General features: G+C 39.0%; 1 protein-coding gene across 1 annotated transcript in view; it reads right to left on the reverse strand.

Moving 5' to 3' along the window:
- Positions 1-15,751: 15,751 nt before the first annotated feature.
- Positions 15,752-18,002, reverse strand: part of LOC136360537 (VPS10 domain-containing receptor SorCS2-like) — a 31,003-nt gene continuing 28,752 nt past the window's right edge. Inside the window, exons 11-12 of the mRNA XM_066317859.1 lie at positions 17,033-17,190; positions 15,752-15,819 (exon numbers count right to left, since the gene is read on the reverse strand). Of these exons, the coding sequence (XP_066173956.1) occupies positions 15,752-15,819; positions 17,033-17,190 (226 nt within the window). The remainder of the gene's footprint in view (positions 15,820-17,032; positions 17,191-18,002) is intronic.

Here is an 18,002-nt window from a genome sequence, read left to right on the forward strand (position 1 = left end):
GTGTTCGGACATTATTGTGAGTATTTCTTGGTATCAGTTGTATCCCGACTTAACTGAGTGATGACCTCGTGCAACTTGAATGCAGCCAAAGGACTCTCTTGGCAATGGGAATGTGGAATTTGATGTATTTAGAGCTCATAGCAGCATTTTGCCTGTTGCATCTGCTCCAGTTTGCTTAGACGTCAACTCCACTAATAAATTATGCAATATGTGGAACATTAAAAATTACCGCTAAGGAATGAAAGTGGATTAAAATTAAACTGAGCTGATTATCAGGCTACTTAAAGATGAATGTAGCAATTTCTTGTAGATGACTGACAGATGAGATTGAGAAGTGTTAAGCTGTAATTGCTCCTAGCTGCTTTTCTTAGATTTTGATCTTGCTCCTATTACACCACAATTATTACCAAATTTATAAAGTAGAAAGCTTAAGTAGACTATACATTTCATTTTCCCAAACTGAGGGAAGCAATATTCTAACGTAGTTTATTGATTTCTTTTCTGTAGTTACAGCCTCCAAGATCATAATGGAGTTATAGTAGGTAGGTCCATGGACTGCCTAATAACAATTACAGACAAAAAAAATAAACAAAAACAAATGAAAATTAATCTAAAAACACAACAGGAAAAAAAAATAAACCTGCCATAATCCTGTGGTCTAAAGTGCAGCAAGTATCTTGCAGAAGCAAATGGCAAAAAAAAAAAAAAAAGAAAACCATCTGCATTGCTGTTGTCTCTATCATCTGCTTTTGGACTTATACAACATTATCCAAAGTCTGGGCACTGACTGCCATAAATAAACTTATGGGTGATGGTACAAGGGACGCAGAAATCGCCCCATACAAGGAAAAATCCTATTCATATTACAATGAAGTTCAAGGGAAAAACAAAGTTAAGGTCATTCTAGTGTGAAAAAAAAAAAAAAAATCTTGAGAAGGGGACTGTGTTAGCAGGTTACGAAAATGGGAAAACAAAACAGTCCCTGCCACTAACAGTACAAGCACTGAGGGTATCAAAATTAATGATCAGGTTCAAAACAACTGCCCAATTCAGCTACAGAACTTGTCACAGAATTTTATTGATGCTAAAACCTTATATGGGTCCATAAACAATAAACCAAATTCATGGCAGAAAGTAATTACTTAAAGCTCTGAAACACAAAGCTCCCTGGTTCAAAGCAGAGAAGTCCAGCTCCTGGGAGGCTGTAGGCTGGAAGTGTGTTCTGTTGAAGTGTCCTTGTGTGCTTTCCCCTGCTCCCTGGCATATTGCTACTGATAAATGAAGCTGTTTTCTTCCACAGAAAAACTGTGTTTTTTCACACCAGCGGTTACAGAAGCATTCCTTTCTATAAAGCAGTGTATCATATTCTTTTCAATTTGACTTCTAAAGCAAGCATCTCTCTTTTACGATCAAGGCAATGCAAAATTACTCCTTCACAATTTATTAGATAACAAAAAATTAAATCTCATCAAGGGTGTATCTCGTCAGTGGTCTAGTTACAAGGAAATAATTTTCCTATTAGATTTTGTAGAACCAGTAGAGTTAAAGCTACATGGTCCTGAGCTGAACATAAGCTTAATTCCTGGTTTAATTATTAATTTTTAATAGACTGTTAATTGCTTTCACTGAATTATTCCTTAGAAATTTCAGGGTTTTAACCTGGTTCTTGGCATGTACTGCTGATTTTGAATTTTTTTTTGCGATCAGGTTTTTAAAGCATCATACCTGTAATGGCAAGAATGGATCCTTTTATCACTTTCAAAATACACTATGCAGCATTTGTAGTACTTTGCTTCAGCTTTTGAAAACCATGAGGATCAGAGTACCGTAACATTTTCTTCATGGCAGCTGGATCCATAAGAAAGCAAAACACATTTCAAGGCATAAATCACAAGAAGAAAAAAAAAAATCTTATCTTAATGGAAAATGGAAAAAATATTGGCAGTTGTTTATGCCTCAGAAGTTTTATTACAGAGGCATGACTTATGATGATGTTGAAAACCAGTTAAGCTTTAAAATAGTACAGCAATTAATATGACTTTGATGATGACAGCAAATGGAACGGAAGTGAAGCAAATATTTTCTTTCCACGGAAATCAGTTTCTGAAGTAAAGTAGCCCTTCAGGTTAAGTATTAGGAACGTTTATTTGGTGTCTCATTTATGAGAACAGCTTGTCTGTGTCTGTTCTCACTCCTGACCTCTCAAATCAAGAGCTTTCCTTGGAAAGGACTATTGGAACATCATTAAGAATAAGAGACTTTAGAATTTCTTTGAGTTTTCCTTTTATTTATATCAGAGCACTAAATTTGGAAAATGAGATGTCATTTGAGATCCAACAGTCTGCTTTTGGAGAGATGATCTGCAGTTTAAAGTCTCAGCTAGCCACAATATAGGATTAGAGAATGTAAAATGACAAACTGCAATGTGTCCTAGCTGAGCTACACAAGCAGGGGAAGCCTCAAGCTTCATTCCTGCACCCAGCCTCACATTTAGCGTGGTGTGCCACAGGGAAGGGTCAGACTGCCCACACCACGGCATTCCTCCAGCTGCCAGCTCCTTCAGCAGGCACCATGAGAAACTGCTGAACTAGAGCAGACCGAGAAAATTCAGTTTAATCTTGTCTGAATTATTTTTCCTTTTAATTATCCATCTTTAGAGCCTCAAAATACAGTCACCGTGAATAAATAATCCATTTGTGGTCCTATTAAAACTTCATTGCAGTCTATAAAATCTGTATAGCTAATTAAAAAATCGGTGGATAATAATTCACCTTGCTGCTTGATCCCAGTATGAGGTTTAATAAGACTTCACATTGCACATCCACAACCACAACAATTAGCAACACCTCTGTTCTTCCCTGTTGTGGGCCACAGGCAGTGAAAAGAACCATCAAGCTTTTATTCTGCCAGTGTCAGACTTTCCATGGGAAGGCACCAAACTACACAGCAGCAGACACCTCTCAGCAAACCATAAACTATTCCAGCCTGAAATATGAGCTACACCAAAAGCAGCTCATCTCTAAACTTTGAAGTAGGAAGGAATGTCCCGTCTGTAGGGATGCAAGGCATATTCTGACTTTCGCAATTCAGTGACCTTCAGAAAGACAAAGAGCACTTGCCAGGACCAGTAGGAGAAAATCTTTAGGATATTAAGGCCAAGGCTTTATAGAAATACACAATATAATTTTTCATTTCATTTCCAAATACTGTAGGCAGAGTGAAATAAATATCATAAGTAGTAGCTGGGCATGTCCAATTGGCATAATTCTGAGGGTTTTGGTTTTGCTGGCTTTGTATATGATTGAACAGAGTTTGTAGCTGAGTTTTGAGTCAGGGCCTGATCCTTGCACACAGCGACATCCAGCTTAAGGGCTTATTTTGACTCGCAGACTCCTCAATTTTGCCAAGAAAATGCAGCTTTTACAGTACAGGCAACTCCTTAGGAAACGAGTGGGGTAAAGGAAGGGCAATTAATAAAGAGGAAAAAAAGAGTTTGGAATAAAGGCACGGGAAGGGCAGAACACCTCTCAGGACACGTACCTTTGTTCTGTTGATGGCGCTCTCTCCTAAGGAGATGAAGGCTGAGACCTGCGGAATTCTTTAGCTAGAGAAATTCTGAGCCTCTGATTCAGTGACTTCAAGAGCAGCATCTGCACGGCTTCGGTCTCACCACAGGATGTCACCCTCCACCAGTTACACTGCGGCAGCTCAGCTCCCAGCGAAAAGGAAAAGGACTTTTCCCCTTCTCCCGAGGAATGGAGTCGAGCTGCAGTGCAGGAGGATGAAGTGGAGAGGCAAAGAGGAGGAGGATGAAGGTTTGCTGCAGCCTTTGAGCTCAGTGTTGCTGTAGTTTGCTGCTAAATACAGACACACAAAGTCTGGTTTAACTGTTTCCCCTCCACAAACCCCACGAAAAGCTTTAAAGGAAAAACAAAGCAGCCAATAGTTTAGAACCAAATTTTATTAAAGAAAAACCTGGAGTGCAGGTTCTCAGGACAAATGCATACCTTTGGATGCAGTGGAGTACACAGGTACGTATACAGTAGTTTGCCTGCTACATGTTTGGAAGCTGAAAGAGACCGTGATAATCTGTACTGCACAGTTCATCACCATTGTTAAAAGTTGCCAAAAATTTGCTTGTGGATCGCTAACAGATACTACGTTATGTGTGTGCACTACATATTGCACAAGACTTTTTCATTAAGCTATTCCTTGTGCAATTGAATCACAGTTAAGTGTTACGTCAAGCATATTCAAACATATATTTATTTGTTTCTTTTTCTCAAAAACAGCACGTCACTACAAAACTGCCATTAAATGTTACATATTTACAAAAATATACAAATAACACTTTTCCCCATTTATGACAATGCACCAGTTATGGATTTATTTCATTCTTCACTTGAGCCCTGTTACTGTATACAAAGAAACCTGCTTAAAGTCAAGGTCACCTGAAACAAAATTAGGAGAAGGCATGTTCTGTTTTCACAAATACTAGAATGTGCAAAGGCAGAAGGAGAGGACTGTGTAGTCGTGCATGTTAAAGGTAGGGGTTGTGGCATCCTGATGATTGCTAAGTACCTTCACATGGAGTGGGATAACCCCTTGGTCAAAAATCCACTCGGATACAGTGTTAGGCATTGGCTGACCAAGCAGTCAGAAGAAGCTAAAAATTTCAGTTCTATCTTGGTTGGAATCAGCTTGCATCTATCCAAAGAACTCTCATGCAATGAGAGCAATGAGAATAAAAATTATGATGAAAATCAGTCGGTTACCTCTGCAAGCACAGGTGCATTGAGGAGATGGCTGATTTTAACCTGCAGTTGCTTTTCAAATTCACTGTGGATAAAACTCTTCTGTAACACAAAGCTGAGCTGACAATGTCTGTGGAACAGCACGGCCACAAATTAGGGTAGAATTTGGCCCTGCAATGCCAAATAAACCATGTTCCACATTAATAGGGTAGCGAGACATGCTTTGTGAATCTTTACAAGACACATGTCAAGTCTAGTTTTTATTTGATAGATTTTCATATACTTACCAAGAGCTGCAGTTCTAACTAGCCACAAAATACTATTTAGGCTTTGTTTAATTACTATTTTTTTCTCCTTTTCATGGGTAATGCCAGCAAAATCTGTATTTATCTGTCTGTATCTGGATTAAGAGATTTTGCACCCACCTGTGCTGGACCAGCCACAGATGCACTGTAAATAAGCCAGCTTCCATCCTTTCCTCTTAGAAAGGAAAGGAAAATTCTCCCATTCCAACTCTCATCTCTCTAAATATTCCTCCAATCTAGGATGAAGCAATATTCCTAGTGCTGCTGCATAAATACAGAGCAATTACAACAAGTTAATTTTATTTAGGTGAGGAAGGGAAACACCTCACGCCTCCTAAACCCATGCTTGCAATACAGTAGGGTTTGAAATTCTTTAAAACCACCTCCGAAAAGAAACCTATCAAAGCTTAATTACCTTTAAAGGTAAGTCACAGGCACTGTACATATTCATAAAAGTAAGTTCTAAGTAAAACACAAAAAGTGGAAGCTTCCCAAAGCACTCTGCCAGATGATCAAGTTCCCCATCCTCTTCCAATCTGATATTCCTCTGCAAACTTCTTGTATTTATTTTTTTTCCTCAGCCACACAGAAGACAAGGAAAATTGGTTAATCACCTTTTAACATCAACCCAGTTTATTGGCAGAATGACAATCAGAGAAAAGTAACTCAGAGAAGCTGGGATCAAGAGAGGAGAATTCAAGTATACTTCTCCATTTGATTATGTTTTCCCTCCAGAGCCTTCTGCACTGCAGCAAGCGCAACCCATGACTTACCCCCATGAGGAAATAAATCACAGCCTGTCAGTGACAAATGAAAGAAAGGATCTGTACTCAAAGGCCTGGTGTGTATATGAAATGGAGGACCTCTCTGTTCCTAAAATTTAAATTTCTAGTCACATGTTCAGGAAACTCCAGTCACTGGTGTTTACCCTCAGGAATATTACACCAGCTCCATTCATCTTCTTTAAATATTATAAAATTACAGCTCATAGAGACATTCTAGCAAATTATGTTTAAACAGTATAAATGCAAGACACAGACTCTATAAAATATCTCTTTTCCCTTGTCTCCTAGCTCAGTGCTGTGCTAGGGAGAAAAGCCATTAGCAAATGACCCACATTTGCTCCACCCCATCTGGAGCACACATACAGGCATCTTGTCTCCGAAAGTAACATCTTTTCCATGCACCTCAGGTGGGATGTTGCTGCAAGTCAGATCTGTCTTAAATTATAGGCAGAGATGGTGATAATTTTGCATGTTCCTCGTGCTGTATCAATTTAGACTCATGGTTTAAAGTCTCTGCATGCAACCAACAAAATTAAATAGTTGCCATTACAAATTAAAGTAAGCTTCAAGACTTAAGCAAAACAAAATCAACAACATGTGGTAAAGCCATACACACTGGTAACACTGACTTTCTCTCTGCTCTTCCTTAGTCCTGTGCTCCCCTCCCTCCCACATCTCTCTCACTTACACTCCATAAGACAGGCTGTACCCTTCCAAGAAACTGCTGAGCTTTTCAATGATCTTACTTCCATTAAATTCTCCAAGCTCCTCCAGCATTATGATTCTGCCAAATCTATCTGGTGACTTTGCTTAAATTTGCACTTTATGGAACCAAGCCATTTTCCCCAGCCTCTAGGAAAGGTTCATACAAACACATTCCATAAACCTGTCAAGTCAAATCGCTCCCAACCCTCTATCAACAAAAAATTCTCTTTACTTCACCTATTCTTCAGCTTTGGGTTGTAACAATTTCTCTAAAAGGCTGTGTCTGACCTTGGGTCTCAGCCTTTTCCATACTGAAATCTAAATGCAGCCCAGTGGTCTGGCAAGGCGGCTCTACCCAACCTGCCAGACTGCAAGAGTGGCAAAGCAAGCCAGCCCTTGCTGTGCTCCAGGACACTCATGGGAACACCATGGCTTGGCCTGGAACCCAAAAAGAGGCAGAGGAAGATATCTGGGAGATAACAGATCCTTGCCAATTAAATACATAATTTCACTACAGACCAATAGCAAAATCAATATATACACTGGTGAGAGAGGAAATGCTGGTTTTTATTCTTTCAGGGAGTATAATACTCATCCACATCTCAAACTAGAAGCATGTGCTCTCTGGGACGAACATCAGAGAGAAGTTCTTGAAAGGCAAAAGATAAGAGTTCCAGAAATATTTAGAGAAAATGAGAGCCAAAATTAAAGCTGAAAGGATTAAAAGTTACTAAAGTGAGAAAGAAACAGGAAGGATAGACTGCAGTGACATGAAGCATGGGGAGCCTCATTGACTCAGATAATACAGCAGAGCTTAGAGGAGAGGCAGGAATGTGGAAGAGAGTGTGATTCTTCTTGCTATCAGTTGGGACACAGTAGGGTGCATATCCAAATAAAAACACAGTTAGATAAAGCAGAACAAAAAGCAAGGAAGAAAAAGTGGACTGTAGAGAGCTGTCATCTGGAGAAGGCAGGCAAGGCAGAGCCACAAACAGCAGCGATAATGAAAGAGAACAGAAGGACTACAAAAGAAGGGGTGGGGGAGAAACAAGAAAGAGTGGAAATACAGGCACTTTTTTTCTATCGTTTCACAAACTATTTGGCAAAGATTTAGAAGCATTAAACAATGCAGGTGACTTCAGGAAGAGTTACTTTGCTACTTCAGCATCTCAAAACATCAACCCCAAAAAGAGGAGTGTATTCACAAGTAAACGGAGCCAGTGAATTTGGCAATCCCCTGGGCATCTTTTTGTGAAGAAATTCTGTAATTGTAACTATTTAAAGGCCCTAATGTGAACCTGAAACATAGGGGCGATGTATTATAATTTTCTCCTTTGGAATAGTTTTACCATTTGCAAACTGCCTGTGTGCACGTTATGATATTTAGAGTTACACCACTTCTGCACAGTCCTTTCTATTCAAATCCATAACAAGAATATCTCAAAAGCCACATGGATATAAGCCTGCTGTTTTCCTGTATGAGCTGTCCTCATTAAAAAGTATCTCTTTCACCATTTCAGAAAGATTTCCTTTTAAAACTCTTTTAATCAATAAGCAGTGTGAATTAATACATTTTCTAAAAAGTGAATAAATCAATTCATTTGCTTTGATCTGCAAGAGCAGACACTGTCAGTAAGAACTAAATATAAGTATCAAAAGCTGGCTAAAATTAGCAACAAAAAACATAGAAATATAAGACATGCTAAGAAAGCTATTTGGAATGCCTGGCCTTCCTGGTGATTAAAATACTCATTATACCATTAAAAATATGTGCAAAAAAGGCATATTATTTAAGCAGTGCCAGGTACTGCTGCTTGTATTATTGCTGCTCAGCAGGGCTTTATATCCACTCTATTGCAAGTAATCAGTGTAAAGATGCAAATTCTACTGAAACTCAGAAATCAAAGCTGATCAAGACAGATAAAGTTTGTGTGAAATGTGAGTGTTGTGAGGAAAAAATATTAACCAAATTACTTCTGTAAGGGAAAGAATGCACTTCCTTTCAGGGCTAGTAAATGCTGCTTCTTAAAGAAAATCAGTCTGGAAGGAGAATGAGGCAAAGAGTTTGCAATTAGGAGTATGTATTTTTAGAGATACTATTAAGTATTTAATGCAAACCATAACAGCGCTTTGATAAGGATTTTTTCACGCAGCTATGTTGTTGTATTTCAGAGTACAGATTTCTAAGCCTTCCAGTATTTATGTTAGATACTGTCTCACAGAAGATCATCTCAGCTACCAGCATATAAACTAGCTGGAAACAGTAATGCTGACAAGCTTCACATAAGGAAAAAAAAAAAGGGATGAAAAGAATGGAAGTCATACAAGGCTCCACAATTCATAGTTTAAGTAATTTGCTACCCCATTTAACAGGAGGAAAAAAGCTGCGACTGAAGACTTACAGAAATGAGATCTCATATTAAAAATCATGAAACTAACTTCCTGTACGCATCAATTTCAAAGGAAAAATACTCCAAGAGGATGCATTCTTTAGCCTCCAGAGCAGCCTGAAGTACCATTACAGGTTCTTCTTTCCCCAGTAACATGCAGTCTCTCTATTTATGCGACACACTTGAAAAGAAGGAACAAATAAGAGCTTTTTCTGCATGACATTCCCATCCAGATTTGGGAAATAGGCTGTTTTAGGCTGTCTCAACACGGAGCAACTCTTCTGCACCCACTCCAGTCTGAGCATGCACACACACACAACTGGAGGCAATGCTGCTGAGGTGATCAGCTGGGAAGAAGGGCTGGCTTGGGACAAAAGATTGAAAATTTGAGAGGGCACAGCCTGACATTTCCCAAAGACTGCAGGGGTAGGCTATTAATTGCAAAAGCTAACTGGGGGTGTGAGCTATTTGATGGTTATAGTCCAAACATAAGTAAAATGCTTGTAGGAATAAAAATGCATTTAAATGGCACTGAGAGGGCAAATGCTAAGATACTGAAAGGAAATACAAAACATGAAAATACAAACCTAACATTGAGAAAATTATCTGAGCAGACCTTCCTTGAAGTCAATTAAATGCTATTCTAATGGAAGTTTTAGGTTTTCTCAGACTAGTACTGGCTATGTGCCAGTCTCTTGAAGAAAATTGTAGAAGTAATGTGCAACTGGGACTAAAAGAAAATGAGCCAGGAAGCAGCTTTTTGGATGGACTTAAAAGACAAAACAAAATTTTGCAACTCAAAATTCAAGATTTATAAAGGTAAATGCTTATAAATTTTGTCCTGGTAGAAATCCAATATTTTGAGAGTAATGGGCACTTACTTTCATCTAAAATGCTGAAGTAAAAATGAATATGGAAACAATACAGTGGTATCAATCAATATACAGTAAAACAACTATAATAACTCCAGCTGGCAGGGACTGTGCAATGAAATAAAATGTTTAGTCTCTCTTTTCCCCTGAAGTCTCATAATTGAAAATTATAAAACTTTTTTAATGGGCAACACAGGAAAAAAAAAATCTATGACTGAAATTGTCATTGATTCTATCTACTTAGAAACATTGACATGAAATAACACTAGAAATTCAAAACTTATCAGAACCTCTGGTTCATCATCAAAAAGCTACTGCAACCAAATGCATGCATTTAATTTCTTATAAAGATTTTCTTTTTCCCATACATTTCTTTGAGGATGTATTTGTGTAAGGAGGATGGAAATTACTGCAGTTCCATTCTATTGACCTCTACTGAAGATACAGCATACAGCAGTAGAGCCATCCCATTGAAAGGAGGTCTCATTGGATGGAAAACACAGCTAACCGTGATAATCATGTCAGATGAAAACTGCTTTGCACTAGGAACTATTAATGGCAAAGCACTGATTTGTCTTTGTCTACAGGACAGTTAGTTAACAAATCACCTACTTTATATGAATAAACAGCTTACTCTTCATTACACCGGTCATTGAAAGACGAAAACTCATCAAGAAGGATATAATTCAATGAGAATATCATAAAAGAGTTCTACGAAATTGGATGTGAATTGTGAATAACAACAACATCTCGCCTCAGGTTGGTACCTTCTATTTCTTCACAGCCATTTCCACCACCCTCTTCAACGACATATAAAAATATACACTGGTTTATATTGCTTATATTGTTGAAAAGTTAATTAACACTGTGTGCATTTTCCCTAAATGTCCTCTGAGCATTTCTGAATACTTCATATGGACAGGCTGTTCTGAAGCCATATAAAACATTCAATGTCAAAAGCGAAAGCAAAGATAACAGCTGTAAATCTTGATGGCTCTGTTAGAATGCTTCAGATCATACTGCTTGGAGCTCTCCAAAAAGTACAGAGTGTTTTTGAAATTGCAAACACATCAGATTTTTAGAAGGCCATAAGAGGCCAATGAGACCAGTACACTGCCAATTTTTTTTTGATTCAGTATGGTTCAATATCAGTGCTGATAAATAGCACTGTACCCCTTTTTATAAGGTTTTTGATCAAATAACAATGCAGAGGAGCTGACAATACTAGTGTGTAACAGCAAAATCACAGCCAATGTTGCAGTGCTACCACGTATCAGTATATTCCAACAGCAGTGTTGAAATAAAATTACGGTTTCTTCCCCCTTTTTATCAGTGACGCACCTTTTTTGGATTATGCATTTTTTTACATTTATACATAATTACAGCTGGTTTCAGTAGAGAACTTCTAAGAACAGTGATAATTACAAGTAAAACAAAGAAAGTTAAACCATTAATAATTTATGCTCACAAAACTCTTTTGCACTGATGATCCTGAACAAACAGTCATTAATTTAGCCTCACAATACCCCTGTGTGGTAGGTAATTACTAGCAGCCCCATTTTAGAGGTGGGGAATCTGGAGCGATACAATGGAAGTAACTTTCTCAGTCTGGGTACAGAATTCAGGTATCTGACAGTCATTTTCTGTTTCTTAGCCACCACATCACCACTAAAAATTTTAACTAAAACATGTACAAATACTGTGTGTGTGCATGCATTCATGTGTGACTAGCACTTGTGCATAGAAGCAACTCTGTTTCTGAATACACATGTATCAGGATTTTAGATACATATAAAGGATAAAAAGTTAAGATATCATGGATATAGTTCAAGAGATTTGAGAACCAGCACTAGTGAGCCTTTACATTTACGGATAAACCAAGACACCATGAATGAGGAAATGGTAATAGTACTTTCTCAGTTTTAAAATAATTAATTTTAAAGTTATTCTTGTCAGGAAATCAAAGGCTTCCTTTATTATCTGCTGGGTATTAATACAGTTATGATAATACCAACATGTCTTTAGAAAACAGTGTTTTTAGGACATGACAAACCAACCTCACAGGAGCGCTGCATGAATCAAATTAATAAGCATCGGAAAAAAAAATCATTACAGGCACTACATTGTGCTAAGTGTTAATTAGAGTACCAAGCAGTTAAATATTCTACCATGTTCCAAAAGACTCCTGTGATCAGAGACACAAATCACCCTGAATTAAATGTATAAAAGTAGCTGTTAAAGCATAAATTAATGTGTGACCTAGTTCCAACAGAGTCCTTTTCCAATCAGACTAACCATGTGAGAACAACCCCAAGCTGGAGCTTCCATCCCATTCCCTGTCCATGAAGCTGGTTTGCCACTCACCTGCCCTATTCAAACAGTCTATTTCAGATTTATTTCATAGGAACAAGTAAGCTGTTTGCAATGTTATTTTATTCTCTGCTCCAGCTCACTTCTACTAGAAAAAGCAAGAAGAGCTGGTGAGGAGGGAAAGTCCTTGGTGCAATGATCCCAAGGTTTCCAATTCACAGCATGTTTTGTATATGCACTTCTTGTCAAGAAACCCAGACTCAGATACATTTAAGACCTTGGATTTCCACAGTTTGGCATACAATAGTCAGCCACGGCATTGCTTCTCTGTTAATGAGTTTACACGGCACTATACAACTAAATCGGCAGAAATTTTAGAACTATTTTTGTAATTATTTTCCTGAGCGGTTTGCAAGTGCTTTTCAGAATCTTCACCCTAACTTTTCCACCTAGTTCTTTACACTAAGTTTATAATCTAGATTTCCTTGTGCTTTACACATACATCCTATGGGGTTTGTGAGAGCCTACAGTACTGAACTGAATTACTACATCCCAATCTGCTGCATTTGATGATAATACGCTTTATATTCACAGCTACATGGAAGAATGATTCCAATGCATACACTGATTTTAAGACAGTTCTTTTCTTTTTAACTAGCATTCGTTATTTTCTGTTTGCATATTCTGGACGAGGCGCTATCTGTATCCTTCTTAAACAAGACGGTGTGCAAGCTTGTCACTAGCCTCAGTATGACATTCAGTGAGTACAGAGCCCTATAAAAGGCAAAAAGTGAAAAGATTATATAGGTTTCTGAGAGAAGCATCCTAATCCCAGGCAGCTGTGACTCACAGGATGCCAGACATTTAAACTCACCACACCACACTTGTTTTCCTACATGGCTAAAAGAAACCACAGAGAAAAGACAAGAGATGTGTGGATTCACTGCATTGCCATTCCCTAAGGATGCAGAGGTTGAGACGAGGAAGTTCTGACCCAACCGACAAAACTGGGATTAGGAGGCAAGGGCCTGACTCACAATCCTTTCTGCAGGCAGCTCCTCCAGCAGCCTTTCCCCTGCCCTCCCTGCAGAAAAAGGGGCCAGTGGTGGTAGGGACTGAGAGACACCCTGTGGTGATGGGAAGGAAACAGGAAGCCCTAAATCCCTTCCCATCATCCCCGTGACACTTTGGATTGTCAAACCAACCCAAGTGGAAAAGGTCAGGTTGGGGTTTGCCCACTCCTGCCAGCAAGGGCAAACACCAGAGGAAATCCCAAACGAGGATGCTGTGGGAAGGAGCTGGCAGTGCCACCCAGCCCTCCCCAGAGCACAACTCACCCGGCACAGCCGCCCTTATAGGAAGTTTTAAAAAAATAACCGTACAAAGAAAGCTGCGTAAAAGAGGTATTTACACTCTGGAAATTTAAAAAGAGACAGGCCACCATCCTAGGGTTTAATAGGATAACTCATCTGGCAGCTCCATCATCCTAGAGGGGCTCGCTCAGGAGAAAAGAGCAACTAAAATGACTGTCTGCAAGTGAAGGCACCTGGTCTGGAAATAGCATCGAGCTGGTGTTCTTCTTTCACATGTGGTGGGATATGGTGGGGCAGATACTGGTGCTGATAGCTTGTCAGGACTTGCTACACTTACAAGAGCATTATTGTATATTATGTATATTATGAGATATCCTAATATGGTACTTCCTTTAATCCTCAGAAGGGCCTAAGCCTAAATTTGTTAGATTGTCTCACACATGTTTAAGTTAAGAGCTTGTCTCAACTAGGAGTGCATTTGTCTCTCACTCAGTCCTTTCCCAGTAGAGAAATACTTGCCCTCCTAAAAAAATTGTCATTGTGATCAACCATCTGTTCTGGTCTAGTCACTTGTGTAAAAATCACCTTTTTGGGCTGAAGACTCCCAGCCTTCCACTGAATACCTCAATTAAAAATATAATTAAAAAGTTACAGTCAATCATTCTAAAAGTAAACATAAAGAAATAGAGCATATACAGAAAAGAAACAAGGTGGCATTGAAGGTGCCTAGGGCTACAAATTTGCTACCATAGTTTGAGTTTCAATCCTAATGACTTCCCAGGCCATAGGGTGAACACAAGACATGTTATCCTTTGCCCTTGGTAACTGATGATGGATGCTTTTTTCCGCAGGACTGATAAGAAACCTCCTCTCCATCAGCATTTACAGCCATATTTGCCATTTTGGGACATCACCAGGGAAAAATAAAACGGTACAGAGAAGAGTCTTTCGGTTTTTGTGTTCAGCTGCAAATATCAGCTAACCAGGTAACTGTGCATCTCTCTGGAGTTGATGCTCAAAACCACGCCTGAGTGATTGCCTAGGAAAATACAGAAACAAAAGGCCAACATTAGTGCATTTCAGGTACTCCACAATAAATCCCCCTTTTATTGCAGAGACAAGTAAATTGCACAAGAGAGTGTCTTTATCAAACAACAGGTCAGGTGAAGGTTGGTGCAACAGCTCCATGTACCTACAGCACACTTTTGCACAAAGCTTTTGCTCATGGTGGTGGATTTGTGGTGAATTCCTAGGGTTTCTATCCCAGTGACAGCATAAGTTGGTTCTCTTTGTGGCTTATAAAGGTGTAGTTGTCTCGAGGGGTGCAGGTGAGGGAGGAGAATGGAACCTGAGGCGTCCATTCGACATGCCACTGACCTGGGACTGGACACTGACCGGCATCAGCAATAAGGGAACTCTGTAGCTGTTCAAGTTGCCACTTCTCCCAGAAGGAGTCACTGCAAGGTAATGGTGTTGAGGAGTCCCAAGGTGGGGGTTGCGATAAAGTAGGCAACATAAAATATATAGAAAACAAAAAAAGTGGATGGGTGAGTCTGGAAATACTGTACTGCGGAAATTCAAAAGTTATGAGAAGAGAGAGAACAAACAGAAACCCAGGCCTGTAACTCCCTGCTGTGCATGGAGAGGAGGCAGCTACTGACATCTCCCAAGAGGGAGGGAGAAAGCTCACCAGAACTAGCAGAGATCTCCATAGCATAGGAACCTCCTGCAAATAATGTCGTAAACCAGAATTTAATATAAAGCAGGGATTATAACATGTTTCATGCTCTAAGCCAGATAAAATAGAGTATCATTAACAGGAATATTTTCTTGGCAGTACTGAGCAATACTGGAGCTAGTGGAAAGTATTGCAAATAACAAAACAGTAGAGCGAGCAGGAGTGTAGTTTTATGTATTAAATAGCAACTTTTGTCTAAAAGCTGTACAGTAGCTGACAAATATGGATGATTATGATCCACAAAAATGAGCTTTTTACACTCTCCTGGAAAGTCTGCTGCTGCAGACAACCCAGCTGAAGCACAAATCACCTCGAAATCACATTTACATTCTTATGTCAAAGATCAAAACATCATGATCTTGTACTCTCTAACCCCAAAATAATGCTCTGCTCAGATGGAAAAAATTTTGTTTTCTCTGAGTAACAAGTGGAGGGCAAGCAGAGATTAATTCTAAATGTGCTACAAATCAAGGTAGCATTTCTTTATTGGAGCATCCCAAGCTGCCTTCTTTTAAACAGTCCATGAGGGCTTTTCTACCATTAAAAGAGTCTATGCTCTTTTATCTTACTAGAGGTGTTTCAATGCTCCACTTTAATAGGCATGTCTGCAAGGACTTTGTTAGTATTTAGCTTCTCCTCTAAAGACCCTGGAGACGAGATGACCACACAAATTTAACACAGACTTTGTTTTTCCAGGTTTGTTTTTGGAACTAACTTCGGTAAAGTCAGGAGAGCAACAAAGGTCATCTTGCAAAATCAGAATGAAAGCAGTGATACTCATACACAAAGTTGTCAAAGAAGAGATAGAAATACACAAAGCAAAGCAAGAGGCTGGATTCTTCCCTTGTGTTCAAAGCTAACACATCCAAGAACCTGGAAGCAGCACACAGTTCAGCAAATGAAAATAAAGACATTGACAACAAACAAAACAGGTGAAACCCAAGGTAAAGAAATCTCTCCTCAGATCAGGTTCTGTCTTGCCCAGGCTACCTTGGGTGCAGATAAAACATCTTCTTCCTTGGGGTTCATGATGACATTACAATTGCCTTTCACACCATCAATCTACTGCCACAAATCCCAAAAGCTTTGGAGCATCTGATTTATTTTCACAAATTTTCAAAAATGGAACTGTTTTTTTTTTTTTCTTTTCATTGTCCTAGCATTTTCAGACTGTGACCTGAAAGCAGTCTGAAGACAATGTATTATAGATCAGAACTCCATGCTGCATTAAAACTAACCACAGGGTGCCAGGATATACACTTCCACCTGAAATCATTTGCACTGAGAGATACTCATAGAAAGTGTCCCTCGTGGGTTCTTTATAACCACCTCCTGAATACTAGAAAATCAACTGCTAAATTAAGGAAGATCTATGATATTTTTAATATATGAATAAATTTCATGCTTCTGATCACAAAAACTTTAAATGCCATTGGAATATGAAGGCAAATAAAGCAACGGATCTCCATACAATCCATCTGAAGTCACAGAAGCATTGACTCTACAAATCCTTCTGGCCTGCACTCAATTTTCCACTAATTCAGGGGATTATTGAGTGAATTCAACTGTTGCAGATGTTATCCCATTCTACTAAATATAATTTATCTCTAAAATTGTCCAAGTCAGTCTCCTGGCATTAAACTACTATCTCTGTACTCATGCTTCACATAGCACATCATCCATACATTAGCCTGTATCTCAAGCAAGCCAAAAGAAGGTGATTGAGATAATCCAAACAAGTGGTGCTACCATTTGCATCTTTTTGAGACTGAACAGAGAATGAAAAAGAACTAAACTGAAAACAAACATCAATTTAAAATCAACTACTTATGAGAATTTATAAGCTAAAAATTAAGTTACCTCTTGCGTTACCTAGTGTTTGAGAGTCCAGATCATCATCAATAAACTCCTCACCCTGGATGATGTTCTGGGTGTCCTCACTGTGATTAACAGGGCTTGTCATCTCCTGCTCTTTTTCATTGTGCATCTGGGCATAGACATTTCTTCCTGGCAGTTTCCTAAATGGGACAAGAAGAAAAAATTTGGGTATGGAATTCTTTTGTGTCACACACACACTGGCATCAGTGCAGAGCTCCAGCAGGACAAAGTTGTTCCAGAACAAAAAATCATCACCAGTCCCATCCTTCCTTAATTTTGTGATCACAACCTAAAGTTAGCAACTCTTTGTTCTCTTTCACAATTTTATGTAACCGCCTCATCGGGATCTTCATACTAACATAATATTTAAGCATCCATTTCTAAGATTGGCAGACAATGAGCAATGTTGAAAAAAACACACTAAAGCCACAGAAAACCAGTTCTAAGATTTCAAGCAACAAAAAGGCCCAACTCTTGGTCCCAGGTCTCTCCACATATGTTAGGCTGGGCTGCAATCATCATCACATCTCCCTGAGCCTGTGGGCTGACACTGAAGCTAGATAGCATCAGATGGCGTTCACAGTCAGTCAGGGTCAGGGAGAAAAAGTCAGGAGAAGACCAGGAGACAGGGAATGGAAAGGAGTAGAGACTGAAAAGCCAGGAGGCCAGGACCAAGGGGTAAGGAGTAAGAAGGTAAACAGGCATTGATAAGAGCCCAAGACAGGGGAGTTGGTTAGGTCAAGCAGGCAGCACTGAACGAGACAGTATAAAGTTTGAATTGAGAACTAATGAATCACACAAACTCTACAAAAGAAAATAATTCACTCACTCTGACTAGAATCTAGAGAAACAAAAAGCATCTGATTAAATGCCCCTAATGGACAATTAGCACTGTGGCTGAGACTGGGAGGCTTACAACTTGCTAAAGAGTTCTTAAATAGATTAATTTAAA

The sequence above is a fragment of the Sylvia atricapilla genome, chromosome 4 (assembly GCF_009819655.1).
Source record: "Sylvia atricapilla isolate bSylAtr1 chromosome 4, bSylAtr1.pri, whole genome shotgun sequence".
NCBI lineage: Eukaryota > Metazoa > Chordata > Aves > Passeriformes > Sylviidae > Sylvia > Sylvia atricapilla.